Source organism: Melanaphis sacchari, unplaced genomic scaffold, assembly GCF_002803265.2.
Source record: "Melanaphis sacchari strain LSU unplaced genomic scaffold, SCAv2.0 Contig225_pilon_pilon, whole genome shotgun sequence".
Lineage (NCBI taxonomy): Eukaryota > Metazoa > Arthropoda > Insecta > Hemiptera > Aphididae > Melanaphis > Melanaphis sacchari.
The window spans coordinates 328,588-350,425 of NW_020271102.1; the positions used below are offsets into that span (position 1 = coordinate 328,588).

Here is a 21,838-nt window from a genome sequence, read left to right on the forward strand (position 1 = left end):
CAAACAGCAGATAAGTAAAAGCAGATATTTTAAACAACAAGTTTAAATTTTCTGTATAAAAGTAATTTTTACTTTTTCAGTCTATCAATATTATTATCAGCCAAACAGAAACAAAATATTGTTTATAAATGTAGATAAATTGTAATATACAAGAGCTATTATCGTTTAAATTTCCGGCACTAAGTAAAATTAGTTCAAAAGCGTTGAAACCTTTTGAGGTGGTATCTTCGGATAGACAATTTTCTTAGCTTTTAAAGTATCTTAGTCAAGTGCAATGCTACTTTCCAGAATAGTGTCAAAAAAAAATTAAAAACGATGTGGTACCTATACCTAATTACTGAAAACAGTCGCCTAGATTCGTCTCGTGAGCCAAATACTTTATGGGTCTGAAACACGATAAACGTATATCAATATTTAGTGATCAGAAATGTTAAAGGCGAATTTCATGGTGTTTACTTGCAGTTAGGAGTGTTAGGACGTTGCATTTTAAAATAATTGACGCCTGACATGTATTGCATACAACCACAGAACAATATACATTATACAACTAAGCATATCCTGCATACCAAGGTTTAAATATAATATTATCTATTCAAGGTTTCTTATCACGAAAATCAAACAACCGTGTTATAGCTTTGGTCATACATACGGTGGTTACTGGTTGCCTAACTTCACACTATCATACACGTAAACACGTTGTTTTTCAAACTACAGAACGAATTAATGTTTAAAAACTTTAAACCCTAAACCTTACCGATTTATGTGTTTTAAATAATGTAATAATTGTATCATATTATAATAGTTTATAACAACTAAGATAAATTTGTATTGTAGTTGATTAGTTAGCAAAGTTATAATCTTACAAAATATATATTTTTTCTTTATGATGTTATTTTATTTTATTCTATAGATACATATACCTATGTTTGAATTAAAGTATAAGTTCAAACTTCTATACTATTATTAATTTGGAGAAAATTTCATTAAAACTATGGAGAAAACAAAACGACCATTAAACGAAGACGAGACGGAAAAACAAGAGTTATCTTTGCCTCAAAAAAAATACTACAGACAAAGAGCACATTCAAATCCTATTGCCGATCACGATTTTGATTAGTAAATATAATTCTATTTTTCAAATAGAAATATAATTATTACAGTAATAATAAATAATGTTTCTTTTTTACAGCCCCAGTTGTCCAGAGGCTTACGATTGGTCAACACTATACCCAGATATAACAAATGAAAAATCCAACATTTATAACAAGCGTGTCGAAATGTTGGACATTGGATGTGGTTATGGTGGTCTCTTAGGTAAGTACCTATCAGTTTGATTAATTTAACCATTCATTCAATTTATGTTAAATAATATTTTAGTTACTTTGTCTCCCATGTTTACGGATTCTTTAATTCTTGGAATGGAGATAAGAGTAAAAGTGTCTCAATATGTAATTGAGAGGATCAAAGCACTTAGGGCCAATCAACCCGATTGTTTTAATAATATAGCATGTATAAGAACAAATGCAATCAAATACTTGCCAAATTTTTTCAAAAAAGGCCAAGTGAGTTATTTAAAATACTTGATTAAAGTGGTACTAAAATATTTTTTTTTAGATAAAAAAGATGTTTTTTCTTTACCCAGACCCCCATTTCAAAAAATCTAAACACAAGTGGAGAATCATCAATGACACTACATTGTCTGAGTACGCTTATGTGTTAGCTGAAGAGGTATGAACTTATCAATAGTTTACTTGAATGGTCTTGTTTAAACTCTTTTTTTTTAGGCACTAGTGTATACAGTTACTGATGTAAAAGATTTGCATGAATGGATGGTTAAGCATTTCTCTGAACATGGTTTATTTAAACGTGTAGAAGATGACTATTTGGTAATTCTATATAAATTAAACTTGTAAGTCGTAAATATATATAACTATTTTATAAACTTTTGTTTGCAGAAAGATGATCCTGTTGTTGATAAGCTATATGAGAGTTCAGAAGAAGGAAAAAAAGTGACAAGAAATAATGGAGACAAGTTTTTAGCAGTTTTTATGAGAATTAAGGATCCAGATTTATAGTGTATAATATCATTTAACAAATATATATTTTTTTAAAGGATAAACAAATTTCTTAATATTTAACTTGCTAGTATAATTTTCTTGAAAATGCAGTTTCAACTGTACATTTGCTGAATAGTAATGTCAAGCCATAGCCATGTGTCTGAGTTTGCTATTGAGATTTATTTTAAACACGAATAAATACATAATCGTGAACACACAAATTTTGTTACGACTACTTTTTTTTATGCAAAGTATATTTGCATTAAAAATTAAAAATTAATTATTTTTTGATCAACCAATAATTGATGTTATAATATAATAGAAAAAAAGATATGAGTTATTAATTTAAGATAAATTTTAAATACAAGAAAATTTTCAAAATATTTTGACTCTGTCATTTATAATCATTTAAAATTTTCTATTATTTCAGTTTTATTTTCATAAATATAAATAATAGAAAATTATTTAGCTCGAAAGTTTGATATAAGATCCAACATAAGTTGTTTTTTTACTTAAAATGTATAAATATAATTTATTTTAGCTAACATTTGTATTTAAATTTTATCAAAATCATGAAATTATTTTGAAGTTTAAAGTTTATATACTACAATTTTTTATGCTTAGATATGAACATTTATTTTAAAATTCATCATAAGTAATTCATACTGATACTATCATTGATTTGAAAAGTTTTTCTTATATCAGCATAAAAATTTTAAAAATTCAAACAAAATTTTTTTTTATGTGTTTGAAGTTTTGACAAAAAATGCATATTTAAATAATAAATAACAAATTAATTATTTGTGATAGTTCTAAAACATTATTTGTGAGGATATAAGGTTTTTATGTTCATTATGTTTTAGAATCACAATTTAAATGCAATAATTTTTTCAACAATTAATTTAACATACTATGTATGTCACTAACAGTAAAATAAATAAATTTAATAGCAATATCACAAACCACTCGTCACTTATTGTACAGCAGAGCAGTACCTACTTGTCCATATTTTTCTCATTGAAAATAATATAGATAATTTTGATTTATTAATTATAAGACTTATTAGTGCTTTTATATACAAAACTATAAACAGAAGTTTGGGCATTACTGTAATATAGATGAATAAGAAACAATAATATAAAAATTAAAATAAAGAAGGAGAAGAGCTAAGGGTTGAATGCACATGTGTTGTATTTTTATTCCTTATTTTCTTAATTCCTACTACTGTTTAAAGTATTGTTCATTTAAGTACGATAAAAAAAAAAAAAACAAAAAACAAAAAGAGTTCAATAAATGATAATACTACCTATCTACCCGTGTAATTTTAATAGCATTTCATTGTAATGATATTGAGATATTCAATACATTATTAAAGTGTATTAAATAAATATAAACAATGATACAGAATAGAATAAATCACTAACAAGATGGCTGATGAAGATTAATAGTTTCATTTTGAAGAAATAATTATGACTTATACTCACAAGTATGTTTTCTAAGCAATTAATGCAAATAAGGAGAAAGAATAAAGATTATTATTTTATTTTATTTATTAAGAATGAATTTAAATTAATAAAAAGAACTTATAAGAGAAAAGAAACTTTATGGAAATAAATGTAAAAGTACAATTGGTCCTCGTAAATATAAGTAATCTTTATTCTTCACATAAATGTGATTATTTTAAAATAACCTGCATGACATCAATATGGAAAGAAAGTCAGACTGACAAAGAGATTAATGGATTTTTTTTTAGTTTGTGGAGCATTTCTATAGGAAAGTAAAAACCATGTACTATTTTTATTATTATTATGTGATCAATCAACTGCTAATAGAAAATTTAGTAAATATTTAATTATTTGTTTATTAAATCTTATTAGTAATATGTTAGCTATTCTGTTTATATACTTTTTAAATATTACCAATTGATTATATTATACTACATAGCATCAAACAAAATTCTATATTTTATAAATTAGCATACCACATTGAAACACAAATGCATACTTAACTTAAAGTACTAATATGTAAAAAGTACCACTAGCATTCCCTTTTATTTGTTTAAAATTTAAACAATACCATCTTCATACATTATACATTTTTATTAAATCATCCTTATAAAAATGATAATTTCAAAGAATAACAAAAATAATTCAATAAGTGTATGATTAAAATAAATTTGTATTATAGCATCAAATATGAAACATATTGATTCAATTAATCAATAGACATATTAATGAATTGTAATTAATATAACTAATTTATTTATACAATCATCACAAACTTATTGTCTTGCAAAATATTATATATGTATAAGGTAAAAAATACTTGCCTATTTATTGATAAATAATAATATAAATATAGCTATAATAGTACCTATTTTAACTCAAATGTCACAACATAAAAAAAATTCTAAGTTTATATTTACAGTGAACTAAATTAAATGTAAATTATTGCTTGTACTTTAATATGTTTAATTATATTGAAACTGTAATTCAAGATTCTTAATATCAATTTTAAACTCTAGGTTGTTATGAGATCAAAAAAACAACTGAATATAAATAATAATATATAATCTAATTTTAAATGTACAATAAGGAAGTTTGTTAAAGAAAATTTAATTAAAAAAAGCTAAAATTGAATAGCATTTTACCACATTAAAAAAAAAAAATGAATATCTAAAAATGAATCTAAAATATTTATACTAAAAAAGAAAATAATATGTTAAGCTAGAAATATTTAATTTGTGCTGTCTGACATGACATTTAAAAAAATGTCTAAATTACCAAAATACTGAATGATAAAAAATATAAGTTTAAACATGATATAATCAGTGCTTGCTTTAGAAATTTCCAATGAAACCAAACACACAATTTATTTACATAACCTAAATAAGGATCTTTAAGTAATTATTTGCAATATTTTCTGTGTAGATTTTCTGTATTTTTTTTTTTTTTTTTTTAATTTAAGTTCTAAAAAATAACAATATACTTAGCCAATAATGGCTTTGTTCTGGTTGTTATATCATTTACAGAATAATAAAATTAAAATATTTAAACAAACATAAAAAAAATTATTTTTGAATTAAGTAGATATTAGTTACAATAGTCTTTATTCTTTATTCAATATGTTATACAACGCACTTACTATAACAAATAAGTGTATTAAACTTAACTGTCTCAAATATTATTCTAAAACTTTAATATGACAAATGATAAATTTAAATATTTTCAAATTGACTTATTTATCATTTAATGAATAAAATAAGAAGTGCCATGTCTTAAAGAGTATAATAATTGTATTCTATAAATTATTTATTTTAACTTTTGATTAATATTATGTAACTTTTATGCTCATTAAGGTTTAATTGTCTGATATAATTACTATTTCAATAAAGTTAACTCTTTTTTCAAAATTATTATACAAAATTAAAGAACATATTATTATTGCACAATCACCAAGAAACATTAGAAACCACAATTCATATGCTTTTAAGACACTGTTAAAACATAAAAACGTATAATTTGTGAACAAGTAAATTTAGAGTGTGAGTGTACAATTATTTTATTTAAAAACTATTAAATGTTTAATTAAGTTTAAGATACTTGATTATTCGATAAATTATTGTAATTTAGATATGGAACTATCAATTTGTTTAAAAATATATATATTTAAATAAAACAACCTTTTATGTAATGATGTTAACTTTGATTGTATTAATTAAATAATTTCATATTTCATCACATTTGACTTTATCTACTGTATAATATATCATAATGGCCAGGCCTATAGAGAAGATGAACACAGACTGGAGATCCTTCAGGAAAATCATGAGCAATAGCTTCAGACGATTCACCTCTATCCATGTATCTTACTCGAACTCCAACATTTAATGCTGTACTCAATGCTATAATATGAATATGATCACTTTCTTTGAACATCGGTTCTACTTCCTGAATAATATAATAAATTATAATATAGTTGGTTTAAATTATTACTCAAGATACAATAGTGCTTGATTTAAAAAAAAAAATAGAACAGATTACTAATTTTTTTTGAAAATACTTCAACATAAACCTTATAGTTTTATTTAAAGTAGAATACTAAAAATTGGACAATTAGAACTTGTGTTTCGTTCTTATTATTACTTATCACTAGACGTTGGAATAATATTCTTTTGCAAATTTTTTTTGAGTCTATGCAGTCAAATTTCAGTTTAAAATCTATAAAAAATATGAATCGTATAATTCATAGCAAAAGTTATTTTTACATATTTAAGAATATTTTAAGATAAAAGAATATTTCATATAAAAAAGAATATTAAAGAATACATTGATTAATTTTATGTTGTAGGGATGAAAATTATAAATAAATAATAATATTTAATAAGTTTTTAGTCTGTTATTATTGAGATAACTATAAATGGAATAACAATATGGAGTAAGTTAAAAAATCTTAATTTTAAATTTTTTTAAAACTAAATTATAAGGTATTGATGATTTAAATAAATAAAAAATAAAAATATTTCAGTAAACATATAGAATTATATCATAATTAATGACCTTTATGTATCAATTAGATTATATATTTTTTAGGACAATATTAACATTTTATTTTGGCTATTTTAAGAAAATATTATTCCGGTCTCTACTTATCACACAATAAATTAAAAATATTTATTTAAAAATGTAGATATTTTTTTTTCTAATTCAAGCAAAGAAGAAAGTTATAACTTATAACATAATTTTACCTGGTGACAAAACTCTACAACAGTCCGATCCCCCTCAATAAAATGTTTATAAAACTCAGCATCTTTTTGCAATTGCCCTGAGGTTATTAAACGAAGATACACCACCACATAGTCTGAGTAACCTTGCATATTGAAAGTATCGTATAATTTTTCATGTTGACCTTCACCAATTAAATTGACCACTTCCATAAACTAAGATTAAAAAAAAAAATTTTAGTTAAGATTGATATCTAACAAAAAAAAAGTGAATACAAATTTACTGTATCATGAAAATCTTCTAATGTGAATTGAGTAAAACCACAAGAGATCAATTCATCTTTACTTTTTAGTGCACGTTCTTTAAAATGCTTATATTCTTCATTATGATCTATCAAATATTCAAAATATGCAAAAGCAAATGATCTAAAGAAGCAGTTACCATCTGGCCTTGCACGTCTCATACATTTGTACTTTTTATTTAAATCTTGAATTTTAGTTAAGTATACGGGATCATTTATGTATTCAGTTTCAAGTGATGTTAATTCTTCTTTTTCACCAATCAACAATATAGAATCAGAAATCTATAATTAAAATTGTAAAATTAATACATATTTTATAATAATAACATACAAAAGATAACAATTTATCGACCTCTTTTTCAATTTCTCGGTGTTGTTGAATTATTAATTCATCTTGTTCCAGACCTTAAAATATAAAAACAAACATAAAATATACAAACTCATATTTTTTAATACAGGACAAAAAGTTTGAAAATATTAAAAAAAAGTGGGCTTTGCTGAATAGTAAGTGTAGAGTGTAATATTATGATGAATGTGTTAAATTTGAATTTAACTATGAACTACTTATGAAAAACTTAATAGTAAATGTTCATACTTCAGCTATAAAAATTGCACATTCTATACATTTTTAAGATATTAACAAAATTTGATTTTTAAATGCTTACATATTTTAATTTAATTTACATGTAAAAATAACTTTTTTAGGATCTTGAATTAAATTTTTAAGTTTTTTGATTAATCAAAAATATTTTTATCCATATTTAAAGAACTAAAAAAAAATATTAAAATGTTATCATGTTTAAAAAATGATTATATACACATAAATTTTAAGTATCTATAATTTTTTGTTTTTTAATTACACCAAAATATGAATGTCATGACATTTAAACATCAAATGATCATAAAAATAACATCGTAATCAATTTTTAAATTATAGACATAAAAGTAAGATTTTAAGAATTTTGTTAATATTTTAAATTAAAATACTTAAAAAATACATTTTTTCCGAGAGATTTTTGATATCTCTTAATTGGTAAATTAATGACTTATGAGAACACTAGAATGCAAATTTTAAACATTTTTATTCTGCCAATAATCATTTATCAAGATTCTTAAAAAAACAGAAAATTTTGGTTGTCTATAAATAGTTTAATAAAAATAAAAATATTTAAAAAATTATATTATGCATAGAAAATGATCATATAAACATAAAGTACAAATTTTAAGTATCTACATGGCAATTTGTTTTCAAGTTACACCACTTTCTTAAGCCAGCAAAGCTAACTTTATATTATATTTAAATCACTTAGTTATCATGTCATATTTAGTATCGATTGTAAATAAAGCTTTTTCAATAAAAAAGTTATACCAATAAAATCAAATCAAGGTTAGGTTAGGTATGATTTTTGAAATTGCTGTAGAATTAATTTCTTAAAAGGACGTCATACTCATATGTGTTGTCTTATTAATGCATAAAATACCAAAACTTACATTTGGTAGTTCCAATTTTGTGTTTTTACTTTTTAGATTAAATATTAGAATACTTGGCCTAATATCCAACTTAAAGGTAAAAACATCAAGACTTAAATTTTAATATTTTAAATACTCATAACTAGCTTAATAATTAAAATATCATAAAAATTTAATGAGAGAATATAGATAATATTCTTACTTTAAGTTTAATAATAGATAAATTTATTCAAATATTCAAATTAACAGCATATAATTGGAACTGCTAAATGAAAATTTGCTATGTAACCCATGTGTAAGACAGAGACAACATAGCAAATATAAGGGGTATGACATTCTTAACAATCTTTTATTTTACTTTTTATACAACAGTTAAAAGTTTTATAAGAAAAAGCCAATAGTTTTTACTTGAATATCAGAATTATTTTTCTTAAAAAAAATATATTCATATATACCTATTAAATGAGGATCAATTGAAAATTATAAACAGAAGTTAAGAAGTATAACTACATTTTTTAAGAGGGGGCAGGAATATTGTAGCTTCTAGGAATATAATGTTTAAATTTATGTACTGTAAAGCAACAAGCCAACAATATACAATATAATATAATATTAATAACAAATAAATATTATTAAGAAAACATCATAAACACATGTATTGTATGTTAGTTAGATAGCAAATTTGTGTTCAGTAAAATTCATTTTATACTGTTATGTTTAATATTAGTCAATTTACCTATCATAAAACTTCAAGTAAGTATATTGTTTAGGGCATTATGAAGGATTTTATTGATATATTAAATTTTTAAGTGGGTTATTTATCATATTTTATTTTTTTTAATGATTTATTATTTAAACGACTCAAAGGTCTTAGTAAATATATTGAACAATTATTGTATATATTTTACATACAAGATATAAATTATATATACCAGGGGTGGGCAACTGGCGGCCCGCGAGCCTTTTTTATCTGGCCTGCGCTACATTTTCAAATTGCATTAGTATAGGTATACAATTTTAACCTATGTCCTATTTCATTATTAACAAAATAAATGCTATTCAAAATATATATTTTGAATGACCTTTTTTTTTTTTGCTTTCTATGTTCTGGCCCGCTATATTTTAAATTTCTAAAAATTGGCCCTATAGTAACTTTGAGTTACCCATCCCTGATATATACTATATGTTGATGAAATCGCTTCCAATAAAGTGGCTTCTTCCTTAACCTAAAATCTTAAACTAAGTCATGTGGTCATAGATGCTTGAGACGTCTGATATCTTTGGAGTTGTCTAATAATTTGATGGCCAATGCATTGATATAGTGATCTAGCTTTGTTTCGTATTTGCGAGCAAACCTTTGGATTTCATCTGCTATTATAGGCAGCATCATATCACGATGAATTGCATTATTTCTTTCAAACTGCTGCAGTGATGGTCCAAAAGGTGATGTCTTGTAAGCGTTATATTACATCGATGTTAAACTTACTGGCACAATTCCATAGTTGAATACCGTAAATCCAGATCGGTTTTATAATAGCAACATACAGTAGACAGTAGACGTTTGTTTATTATAATTAATTCAGAATGGGGTCCAATTAACCAATAAAGTTTTTGCATTTAAAATGGGTTATGAACGCTTAAAAATCTTAATACTTTACATAACTATAATTTACTTTAAAATAAAAATATTAATAAAAGCCCATGTAATATCCCAGATAATACTCTTACCTTTAAGAGGACACTTCACCTGTATGTGTTGTTTCCATTTTACATGCATATAACATAGTAAAAATGCAACATAATTTTTATTTTTTCAATATTAGAATTAAAATAAAGTTATTTAAGTTTAAAAAACATAAGAATAGTGAAATTTGAAACAATAAGAAATTCTTTTGTATTAATAATATCAAGAAATTGAAATTAATGTTGCACAGTCTAAAATATTTTTTTTTTTTTTAGTGTGAAAATTTGGTTGCTTGTTTGCATGAAACAGTTTTTGCTATTTTGTATGTTTGTAAGATGGATACAACATATATGGATGAAGCATCCACTTAAGTTTGATAGTAAGTAATTAAATAATTAATACCAATGCTAACAACATAAAATGAATTCGGGTGAACACAAAATAGCTATGATGTAAATTATTAAAGCGGAGACAACACATAATATGAATACAATATCTGCTAAACAACTAATTATTTTCCTTTTAACTATAAATAGATATTTTAAAAGACTTAGGTAGATGTTTGATAATATGATAAAGAAAATTTTTATTAATAAGCCTTAAATTTTTCGATAAAAGACACAGTTGCCTTAGTCCTTGATGGTAGGATGTTATCATAGATCACAACCATCAATAAATATTGAACATAACTTTTGAGACAAAAAGGATTACAATAATAAAAAAATTAATTACCTTCTAAGTTTTAATTTAATTAAACTATAATTTATAATAGAAAAAATAAAAAATACATGAAATGAGAATACTTTAAATTAAATAGTATTTAAATAAATAATAGTAATTTTTTAAGTCATTTCAAAAGTTAATCTATTAATTTATTATATTAATTACATAAAACCTAATCAACATTAACATAATAGCATAATACTACATTAATGCACATGAAGATCTAAATATTTCTTTATCATAATTAACAATTTTAAGTAGTCAATACTCTTAAAATATTAAGACTCAACAATTCTACAACTTAATACATTTTACTTTACCTTCTGATTTAGCTGCAGTTGTTTCATGGTTATTATCCATATTATAAAAAACCTATAACAAATAAAATACACATGTAGAAACAAATCATTCAAATATTTATTAGGCACTCATATTGAATGTTAACTTTATAATTTCGACAATAATAGTACTGGAAGAATTTTAAATTATAGGGCAACATGTAAATGTTACCTACCAAGAAATTAAAAAGTAGTGATTAATAATATATTATTTTAAATTATGATTTGTAATCAACATAATCTATAAGAAATATTTGGATTTTTGAAGACACATTATTTTTTCTTATTTAACTATTCAAACAAAAAAACATAGAATTAGTAAGATCACAGATATATTAAAAACGAATTGTATATTGAATAAGTGGTATATGTTAGTCAAAATTTTGCATTATTTGGAACAATAAACATATTATACATTTATACCTATTTTTAAAATGTAATATTAATGAACTCACTTTTTAAATTGAATGTATTGAATGATTGTAACAAACAATTATTAAATATTATTAATATTAATAACCAATCAATAACTAAACTATAATAATGTTAAGTTTAATTTGAACTTAACTTTGGACTAAATAGAAGAATAGTAAATACCTACTAAACCTATTAGCTTAATGCTTGGATTTATTTTTACAAATAAATAATATAATGAAATGTAATGATTACTAATTAGTAATTAGCAATTAATATTTAATATTTAATAGTAAGAAGCTAAGAAACTAAAAAGTAAAAAGAGACAGATCAGCTTATCAATGTTCCTTTTTTTTTCAAGCTATCGTCAAAGATAGCCACAGTGTTACCAAAGCAAAGAACCTCTGACAGATAAGATTATTGTTATTTTGTTACATCGTAGAAAATATGTAGAAATGGATTCCTAAAAAGCTACACAAAAATTAATTTTTAATTTTTATGTAAAATTTAAAAATAGTAATTACCATAATACCAACGATCAAGCAATCATATAATACCCATAGATATATAAAACATTTAAACATATCTGAATTCTGAGGTAATACCTAACAGATAATGCATTTCAAGAATTCGAGATAATATTGTTCAAATATACATACAACATGCCTGTAGTCTGTATAGTAAACGGTAAAGTTACATTATAATAACATTAATAACATTCATTAAATATTTTAAAGAAAATTACCTTAATATTGTAACTTATCTTATCGATAAAATAACTAACTATTATTATTTATCATCTCAGAATAAATGAAATTAAATGGATCTCATCCATTCTGTCATTTTGTGGTATTACTGAATATTGACTATAGTGACTACTGTACAAAATAAAAATAAAAATGTTTAATAATATTACACATTTTGAGCGAATGTTCAATAGATTATTCTTAAAATATACATAAACATAAGCTTTAGGTGTTGTTTTTTTTTAATGAATTTCAAAACTACGATCTATGAGTTTAAAATATATTTTGGCACTAGATTTATATCTACCTACTCATAATTTCTCATCGTTTAGCTGCATCGTTGTGCTGGTATAAATGGTATAATGGTATTTTATATACACCATTAATTCTATATTTTTTACATATTACTTATAAGTTAACAGTCGAGAAATATATACCTATCTACCGACATACAGCTATTGCGTGTTCGGTGTTGGGTTTAGTGCCGTTAAACATGTGATGGTGCTATTTATATACCTATTTGGCTATATTTATATACATATATTCCATACCTATTTTACGGATTAAATCGTTTTACACACAACTAAATATTTCGATTCTGAAATCCATAATTTCCTTCATTTTGTTATGGCGTTGTGGTTTATTTGAAATAATTTTATAATTTTATAAAATAGTCGGCAATTCAAAATTATATAAAAAAATTATTGAACTAAGTTTAGTTGTTGATTTATTTTTTTAGATGAATACCTTTCAGTTTTTCAGTTTGTATTTAATAAATTAAATAAGTTAAAATTCAATAATTACCAATATCAATATAATTATTAAATAAATCAATATAACCCCTCTACAATGAATAGTCATTAATCATTTATTTCTATGATTAAATATTTTTTATTTTATCTATTTATAGATATTTGGTAGGATTACGTATAGCTCACTTAAATAACTCAAAATCCTAAATATTTTAAAAATCCCATTTTTTTTATTTCATTATTTATTTCACTACGATGACCATCTAATAATTACTTGATTTTCAAAATCCTATTTCAAATTCTATACCTACTCACTTTCGTTGGTCATCACTCGTCATCGTGTTATTTAATTAAATTAGTACATACATTTTTTTTTTTTTTGCTAAAAAAAACTTCGTAGAATTTACGATAAAAATGACGCAGAAAAAGCTTCAGTAATAAATATTGCAGAATATGTGTTTTGTAATATGCGTTATATTTTTTAAATTAGTTAAATTATTTAGAAATCTTGTATAGAATTATATACTAGAGCATGGAGAAACCGAATTAATATTTTTAGAGGGCCACTTTTTAAGGATTCGATAATTAAGGAATTCAGTTTAGAATTTTTCGGGGACCATGAAAATGTAATGTACATACTAAATGTTTATCCAAAAGAAAGTAAAGGTAAAATCAAAAAAATTAATTAAAATAAATAAAAACATCATTTTATTCATCGTAAAAAAAATAATTTAAATAATTATTTTTATGTTTGCGGGATATTTGGCGATCCCTATTCTCTGATATGTGCTATAATTGTTAAAATATTTAGTATGCTTCTTTTCCTACCTAAATATTTTATAAATATTATTTGTTGATTTGTATATATTTTTATTTTGTTTTTTTCTCTAATCGGCTTTTGATTATAAATGTCCATTTAGGGGAACGGAAATAGACCATTAACCTTGAAATTTAATTATTTTTTGTGTGTCGTTTTTCACCGATTATTGGCCAGAACAAATTGACAAGAGTAAAACTATTAAAACTGCTTATAAACTAATATACTATATTTAACATTATACCATATCGGTAAACAATTGCAACAATTTCGATACCGGAAGTCAATTGACTTTATTTCAACATAACCAACTCAAAATAATGAATGCATCATCACAAATATTCTCGATATAGATCAGAATCGTAATCTGCACGGTTTATTTTATTTACGAATATAACTTGCGAGTTGTAATTTTTGATAAGTGCAGTGCAGTGAAGTGTCGTCGCGGGAAAACGTTGAGAACCAATGACTGGGGTCGCCGCACACCCTCCGTTGGCAGCATTGGTCTGTATGTTCACTGCAGATGTGACAAATGGCAACTACGGTCTACGACTTTTTTCATTATTATTATTATTATTATTATTATTATTATTATATACTATTTTGTCATGTTTGAACGCTACACAGAGGCAAATTCCCGTCTTGTCCAGTCCGACCGATTTCGTTTACCCGTTACTTGCGCGCGCGATCGTTGGCAAGTTTTAACCGGGAATGGTATTAACCATATAGTGCATCTTCACAATTAAATTAATAACACATTACATAATAAAGAAATAGTCTTTTTTTAAATTCGTAAACAAATCAAATGTTCTGAAAATAATAGACCGCAAATTCTGATCGATTGACGTTTCCGAGATCTGCAGGATTATCAGCTTCGTTTGTCCATATTACTATACATGTATAATAATATATTGAATATTATAATATCAATGTTATAGTTGCGTGTGGCAGTATCGTTGTTATTGTTGTCGGGGCGTGTGTGTGTGTATGTGTGTGTGTGCGCGCGCGTTCAGCAGTGCGATGGCGTTTAGATGAGGGGTCCACTAACGCCGTTTAGTTTACCGGCAATGAATTTGGAAGACGGGTCGTACGCCGGCGGGAAGCCGGGCCAACAGCAACAGCAGCCAGGCGGCGGTTTCGGGCAGAAGGGCGACAACGGCGATGGTGGTGGTGTCAACAACAAGGTGAAGTACACGATGCCCGGCGTGTTGCACTTCATACAACACGAGTGGTCTAACTTCGAGCTGGAGCGATCCCACTGGGAGATCGACAGGGCTGAGTTGCAGGTGAGAACTCGTTGTTCGGGATTAGGACTTGTTACAGCTTTTCAGGTTTCAACTTCCTCGCTTTTGAACGTCTTGAAATTTCGATCTTGATTGTTATGTGAACTGTCGATTACCTATGCAGACCGTCTAATTTTGCGTATTAGTTTTAATGAGGTAGATTGTACTATGTTCCTGGCTATTGTTCTAATATCATATTCTATAGTTTTTCTGATTTTTGTAATATATCTAGTATCTACCTACTCTAACTCTTAGTATTAGATTTATTTAAACTAAAATACTGATCTATGGTTTTATATTCACTTTAAATTGTCTTCTTAGTTGATACTTTTTCTTATGACTTGTATCTAGTTGGTATTTAATGGATAAGTAGGTTTTTTATAATTAGAAATATACCTAATCAAAGTTTGTTGTTTATGCATTAATGATAGACTTTTATATTTTATTCTTTAATTTACCTAAGTATGGCATCTATAAATATATCAAATAATCAAGCATTTTTTTTTTTTTTTTAATTGCCTAGATTTATTAGATCTTAATATCATTATTGGTTGTAAATTGAATATTTGAAACAAACCTTCTTTTAAAAAAATTTATCAGTATGAATTAATATTTTGATTTCAATTAATGGAATTCAAAAAATAAAAATGTAGTTAATTTTTATCACTTGGTACCAATAATGTCTAATGTATTACTGTGGTTTAAATTATGATACACCAAGGTATATCTAATTATAATGTCCACGATAAATAACTTGTGTTAGCTATCTTGGTAGTTTAGTCAAAGAAAATTAACTTATATAAAACAAGCTAATATTTATCTTATCAATTTAAATATTGAATTGTTATGTCTCAATAGTTTATTACAATATTTAATCTTGAAAAGACAAGGTACCTTATTTATTTAAGAATATTAATTTTAAATATTCTTTTAAAATACTGTAACTACTTATTCTATATTTTTTAAATTTTTTTATTTTAGCAATACTTGATGTGATTTAAATAAATGTTTATATGTATAAACCTTAGACCAACCTTGCCTATATAACTAAAATTACAAATTATAAACTGAGATAGGGCACTATAGTAGCTGTCATAAACATCCTTTACCTATGTACAAATAATAAAACCAGAAATATTTTTTCATGCATAAAGTAATTTACAAGTGGCCTTTATCTTAAATAACATTTGTATCCTTGAGGCCGGTTCATTAGTAAAAAATGTAAGGTCCATAAATTAAATTACAATATAAGAAAAATTGTATTAGAAATAATATAGTTTATTTATAATAAAAATTAGACATTTTATTTCATTACAAAAAAGCTAGTTACAATTAAACTATTTTAAAATCTTTAATAACTTGATTGTGTTCTAAGCTGAAAAATTATGTTTCTATAAAATATTATTGATTTATTAAAACTTTGAATAATATTTACTATAACTTTTTTTATATATTTCTAATTTTTTAATTTATTTGTTTTATTAGGCAAGAATTGCATTTCTTCAGGGTGAGAGAAAAGGTCAAGATAATTTGAAAAATGATTTAATTCGTCGAATTCAAATGTTAGAACATGCACTGCGAGCTGAAAGGTATTACTAACATATTTTTAATAAAACTATTACAGTCTGTAACAAGTGTTTTTTTTTTTTTTATAAAAAAATAATTAAGCTGACTATATTTTTAAAAACTATAAAGTAAAGAGGGGGCTGGATAGTATGACCTGAGCTCCAAATTTTAAGAATAGTTAAAATTAATAATATACTTAATGGTCAAAATATAATGGTTTTTGGTAGTTATGTAAATATTTTTTGATGAGACAACTTATTGATTTTTGTATGTATCTACTTTTTCCGCGAATTGGTTACTTAAATGGTTATATTAAATTTGAATTCAATGATAAATTATTGTAAACCCATATAGAATGATCTATATAAAGACTGTTGTTAGGTTTGATATTTTATTAGATCTTAATATCACTAAATGTAATTTAATATGGTATTAGTTAAATTTGAATTAGTTTTTGATACAATATCAAAAATATTATTAATATTATATTATAAATCATTATTATCGTATTTCTTTATCATATGTTATATTGTTAACTTTTAACTTATTAGTTAACACTTATGGTATAATTAATAGTATATGCATAACAGTGCATTTTCAATTCTAGGATAAATATATTTTTTTAAATTCTACACATTAACTAGAATTGTTAATTTTTGTTTCAATAAGTATTCAATTTTGTTGAAATTAAAACTGTCTAAAAAATAAAAATGTGACTACTTAATTATTATATTTTTAAATTACTCTAAAAGTAACTTTAGAAAAATCTTTTAATTTACTTCCTATTAAAAGCTTTCTAGATAGTTTAATTTAAATTAGAATTATTTTAAACATATTATTTATTTCAATATTACATGAATTAAATAAAGATTAGTTATAGATAGAAGTATAATGCCATCAAATGGTGGGGGAGGGATTGAGATATATAAGTCTCGAAATTTTACTCTTGGGCACTTGATACTTGAATTCACCACTGATTTTATGTGCTTAAATCAAAATGTACTTCATAGTAAATTCATATACCACTTACTAATTACCAAAGTCGGGACAAACATGAAATTCACGTTTATTTCCTCATGAAATTCCTAAAAAAAAAGTGTTAAATTTATTATTATTTTTATTAGTTATACAACTAATTACATGTTAATATTGACTTGCTTGCTTTATAATTAAAAGTATGTTAGGAAAAAAAATTTTATAATTTAATATACTTGACAAATGTATTTTATAAAAATAAAATGTATCATCATACCTCAAGAAATTTTAAGAATTCGGCGCCTCAGCTTAAATTATAAACAAAAATGTATAAAAAATGTTAGGAACCTTTATAAAAAATTTTAAAATATTCTTATTTAATTTATACTATTTCTTTATCATATTAAAATATTAATATAATTTATTAATTGTATTCATATTTTATTTACTTTAATCTTAAAATAAACAAATATACATGTTCAATTTTTAGAGCAAAATATCATAAATTAAAATATGGCACAGAAATTCCACAATCTGAAATGCAATTACCTTCTGCTTCTTCAAGTGTACAAGATGAGTATACTTCCATACCAGAAGTTAATGCAGATAGTGAAGCTCCATTATCATCAGTCTCAAATGTCAGTTGGAAACAAGGCAGACAGCTACTTAGAGAGTAAGTTTACATACTATATTTATGATATCAGTATTAATATTATCTCATATATTTCCAGATATCTACATGAAATAGGGTATACGGATACAATAATTGATGTTCGGTCATCACGTGTTCGTAACCTTTTAGGTTTGAATAATAATAACAATTTGAGTGGTATAGAACAAGGGCAAAGCGATAATAATCAGATTAATGGTAACAACTATAATAAACGTTTTAGTGACAATCAAGGCCAGTGTTCTCCTACCAAGCGAGTAAGTATTCTAAAAATTTTCAATAATTCACTAACTTATTTTTGAAATCAATATTCTTAGACACAGCAGCAACAACAACAACAAAACCAAAAGAAATTATTAGATGTTGAATCAGCTGTTATGGCAAATTTTGAGTTTTTATCTGAAATGCGTAGCACAAGTGATTCTGGTGATGTAGATATGGATGATGATGGTGTTGATGATGATGATGACGATGATGATGAAGATGATGATGAAATGGGGATGGCAGATGATGTTATTGATATGACATCTATTTGTAAAGTATGATACCTATAAAACTTATCGTTTTTAAATTTATTGTTATTATTATTATTATTATTATTATTATTCATTTTAGTTTGGTCCTGATGATGTAGATGCAGAGGCTGATGAAGTTGTGAATGAGCTACAGTTATTAACAGAAGACATAAGTAACAAAGAGAATGAACAAAATGACTGGAGTATGTAATTGTTATATATATTGTATTATGTTATATCAATGCCATGTATCAGCAAAGTTCAAATTTTAGGATTTAAAAATTAGAAATTAAATGCTATTAGTTCTAAAAATCTAAAATTCTCCTTTAATTCTTTAAATATGATAAAAATATGCAAAAATAATCAACACAAATTAATGTATGCTTTGTTGTGTATATCTTTAAAAATTTAAAAATTATTATTAATTCAATTAAATATACAAAATAAAATAATTGATAAGGAATTAAAAGCTACTACTAGTAGTTGAGCTTCCGTATACTTAGTAGATGCACAGCAGCTTAATTGTACTGTGAGGGCATGTGTTTCAAAATTTTAAGATACAACTTAAAATTATTTTTAAACAAAATAATGATTTGTAAATGCTTCTAATTTAAATAAGCTAGCATTTTATTCTCACAGTTAATTACATATTTCATTGTATGCTATAGAAATTAATTATTCCCAACATCTAAATACTTTAATGTAGTTAAAAAAAATTTTTGTAAATTAATTTAATTGATTGTCTAACTACATACCTACTCAATGAAGATACGTAAACATTTTAAAATCCTGGCTTTATCAGTTTTTTTTTTTTTTTAGAAGTTTCAAATAGAGATGTGTTTAACAAGAATTCAAACAATGCTAATTGGATAAAAAATGAACCAGTTGAAATGGTTGATGGAAATATAGATTTAGCTTTAGGGTTAGGAGAATTGGCACAACTCACTGTAAATAATGAATCCGAGACTAATGCAGATGTAAGATGAAACATTCATTCATTTTTTACATTATTTGTTATTAAATTTTTTTTTTTTCAAGATTATTGATATGAAAACTGCGTCGAGAAAAACTTGGAATGCTAAGTACACTTTACGCAGTCATTTTGATGGTGTTCGTGCTTTGGCTTTTCATCCAACTGAATCTATTTTAATAACTGCCAGTGAAGATCATACTATGAAGCTTTGGAATTTGCAAAAAACGATTGCTCCAAAAAAGTATTAACATTGTTTGCATAGTATTGTATCTTTGATTGATTAATATTTAAATTATAACATATACTTTATAGATCAGCATCGTTAGATGTAGAGCCATTATATACATTTAGAAGCCATACTGGGCCAGTCTTTTGTTTGGCAATCAGTAAAAATGGTGAACACGTTTATAGTGGTGGTTTGGATAATGTTATTAAAGTATGGTCAATGCCATCAGCTAATATAGATCCCTATGATTCTTATGGTAATTCAACATGAAAGACAGTTTAACTGTTACAAGTTACAGTTATATTTATCTATATATTTTGTGTTTAGATAAAAACATTCTGATCAATAACTTAGAAGGTCACGAAGATGCTGTATGGGGAATTTCAGTTCATCATAATCGTTCAGAATTATTGTCATGTTCAGCTGATGGTTCAGTTAAGCTCTGGTCACCAACTAATCTTAAAACACCATGTTTGTCGTCTTATGTTTCTGATCAAGGTTAAGAAAATTTTAAACTCAATTATGAACATAATTTTTGTTGCCTATATATTATTAACATAATATATTAACTATCTTCATTTGTTAAGCAGATGAAATTCCTACTTCAGTTGATTATGTCAGGGATGTTGAAGGTCAATTTGTTGCATCTTATAATTCATCTCATTGTGTTATTTATGATATTGAAACTAAGAGTCCTGTAACTCGATTAGAATGCTCAAAGGTTAGTATTTATTAGTGTTATTATTATTATTATTATTATTATTTGTAATTACTTTTATATTAAATTATAAATTGTATGATTTTTGTTATAGGATCCAACTGAAATGGCAACTCAGCTAATTCATCGGGTTAAATGTCATCCAACTTTACCTTTAACTATTACAGCACATGATGACCATCATATTCGTTTCTTTGACAACAATACTGGAAAAATGGTTCATTCTATGGTAGCCCACTTAGATGCTGTAACTAGTTTAGCTGTTGATCCTAATGGCTTATATTTATTATCTGGAAGTAAGACTTGTGATTTTTAAAATATATTACATAATAAATAGAACTAATCATAAAAATATATAATTATTTTAGGTCATGACTCATCCATTAGAATATGGAATTTAGAAAGTAAAACTTGTGTACAAGAAATCACAGCACATCGAAAAAAGTTAGATGAATCTATATTAGATGTCGCATTTCATCCATCTGAAGCTTATATTGCCAGTGCTGGAGCTGACAGCCTAGTCAAAGTATTTGTATAGGTACAGTAAATGTATAATATAAATTAGTAAGACACTTAGTTAATTTTATCTTAGTGTCTTTTGTTTTGACAGTCCTTTGATCAAATCCATCATTGTAGTATTTGCAGTAATCATGATTTATTAAGTTGAATTATTACTTTTTCTTTGAAATTGTTTTATTATATTCATTTTTTTTTTTCTAAAACTAAACATTTAAAAAGTAAATTATTGTGCATAACTTATTAAGTTTCTGTGATTTTAATTTTTAGTAAAATTATAGTTTTTAAGATTTCTATGTATTATCATATTTTATATGATTGAACTCCCATTATTAATAATCAATAATTATATATATATATATTTTTTAAT

General features: G+C 24.7%; 3 protein-coding genes across 4 annotated transcripts; 2 read left to right on the forward strand and 1 right to left on the reverse strand.

Annotated features, from left to right (window-relative positions):
* The first annotated feature begins 711 nt into the window (after positions 1-711).
* On the forward strand, positions 712-2,119 carry LOC112594257 (tRNA (guanine-N(7)-)-methyltransferase). Of its 2 annotated transcripts, XM_025338950.1 has the most exons (7): positions 712-776; positions 911-1,116; positions 1,190-1,314; positions 1,378-1,562; positions 1,615-1,728; positions 1,785-1,886; positions 1,956-2,119. In XM_025338950.1, the coding sequence occupies exons 2-7, from the start codon at positions 992-994 to the stop codon at positions 2,073-2,075; spliced, it is 771 nt and encodes a 256-aa protein (XP_025194735.1). In that variant the 5' UTR covers positions 712-776; positions 911-991; the 3' UTR covers positions 2,076-2,119. The 2 variants fall into 2 exon arrangements, with proteins under 2 accessions (XP_025194735.1, XP_025194734.1); XM_025338949.1 differs by lacking the exon at positions 712-776 and having other exon boundaries at positions 804-1,116.
* Positions 2,120-5,558: 3,439 nt separating this feature from the next.
* Positions 5,559-12,253, reverse strand: LOC112594259 (ubiquitin thioesterase otubain-like). Its single transcript, XM_025338953.1, has 6 exons — positions 12,236-12,253; positions 11,280-11,331; positions 7,435-7,487; positions 7,065-7,364; positions 6,805-6,996; positions 5,559-6,007 (listed from the first exon to the last, which is right to left on the reverse strand). The coding sequence occupies exons 1-6, from the start codon at positions 12,236-12,238 to the stop codon at positions 5,807-5,809; spliced, it is 801 nt and encodes a 266-aa protein (XP_025194738.1). The 5' UTR covers positions 12,239-12,253; the 3' UTR covers positions 5,559-5,806.
* Positions 12,254-14,617: 2,364 nt separating this feature from the next.
* On the forward strand, positions 14,618-21,792 carry LOC112594261 (striatin-3). The gene is made up of 14 exons (XM_025338956.1): positions 14,618-15,312; positions 16,795-16,898; positions 18,341-18,523; positions 18,582-18,777; positions 18,838-19,059; positions 19,136-19,238; positions 19,855-20,012; positions 20,074-20,249; positions 20,321-20,490; positions 20,562-20,732; positions 20,825-20,955; positions 21,047-21,248; positions 21,321-21,490; positions 21,563-21,792. Exons 1-13 carry the CDS (start codon positions 15,058-15,060, stop codon positions 21,488-21,490), a joined length of 2,241 nt encoding a protein of 746 aa, XP_025194741.1. The 5' UTR covers positions 14,618-15,057; the 3' UTR covers positions 21,563-21,792.
* The last annotated feature ends 46 nt before the right edge of the window (positions 21,793-21,838 follow it).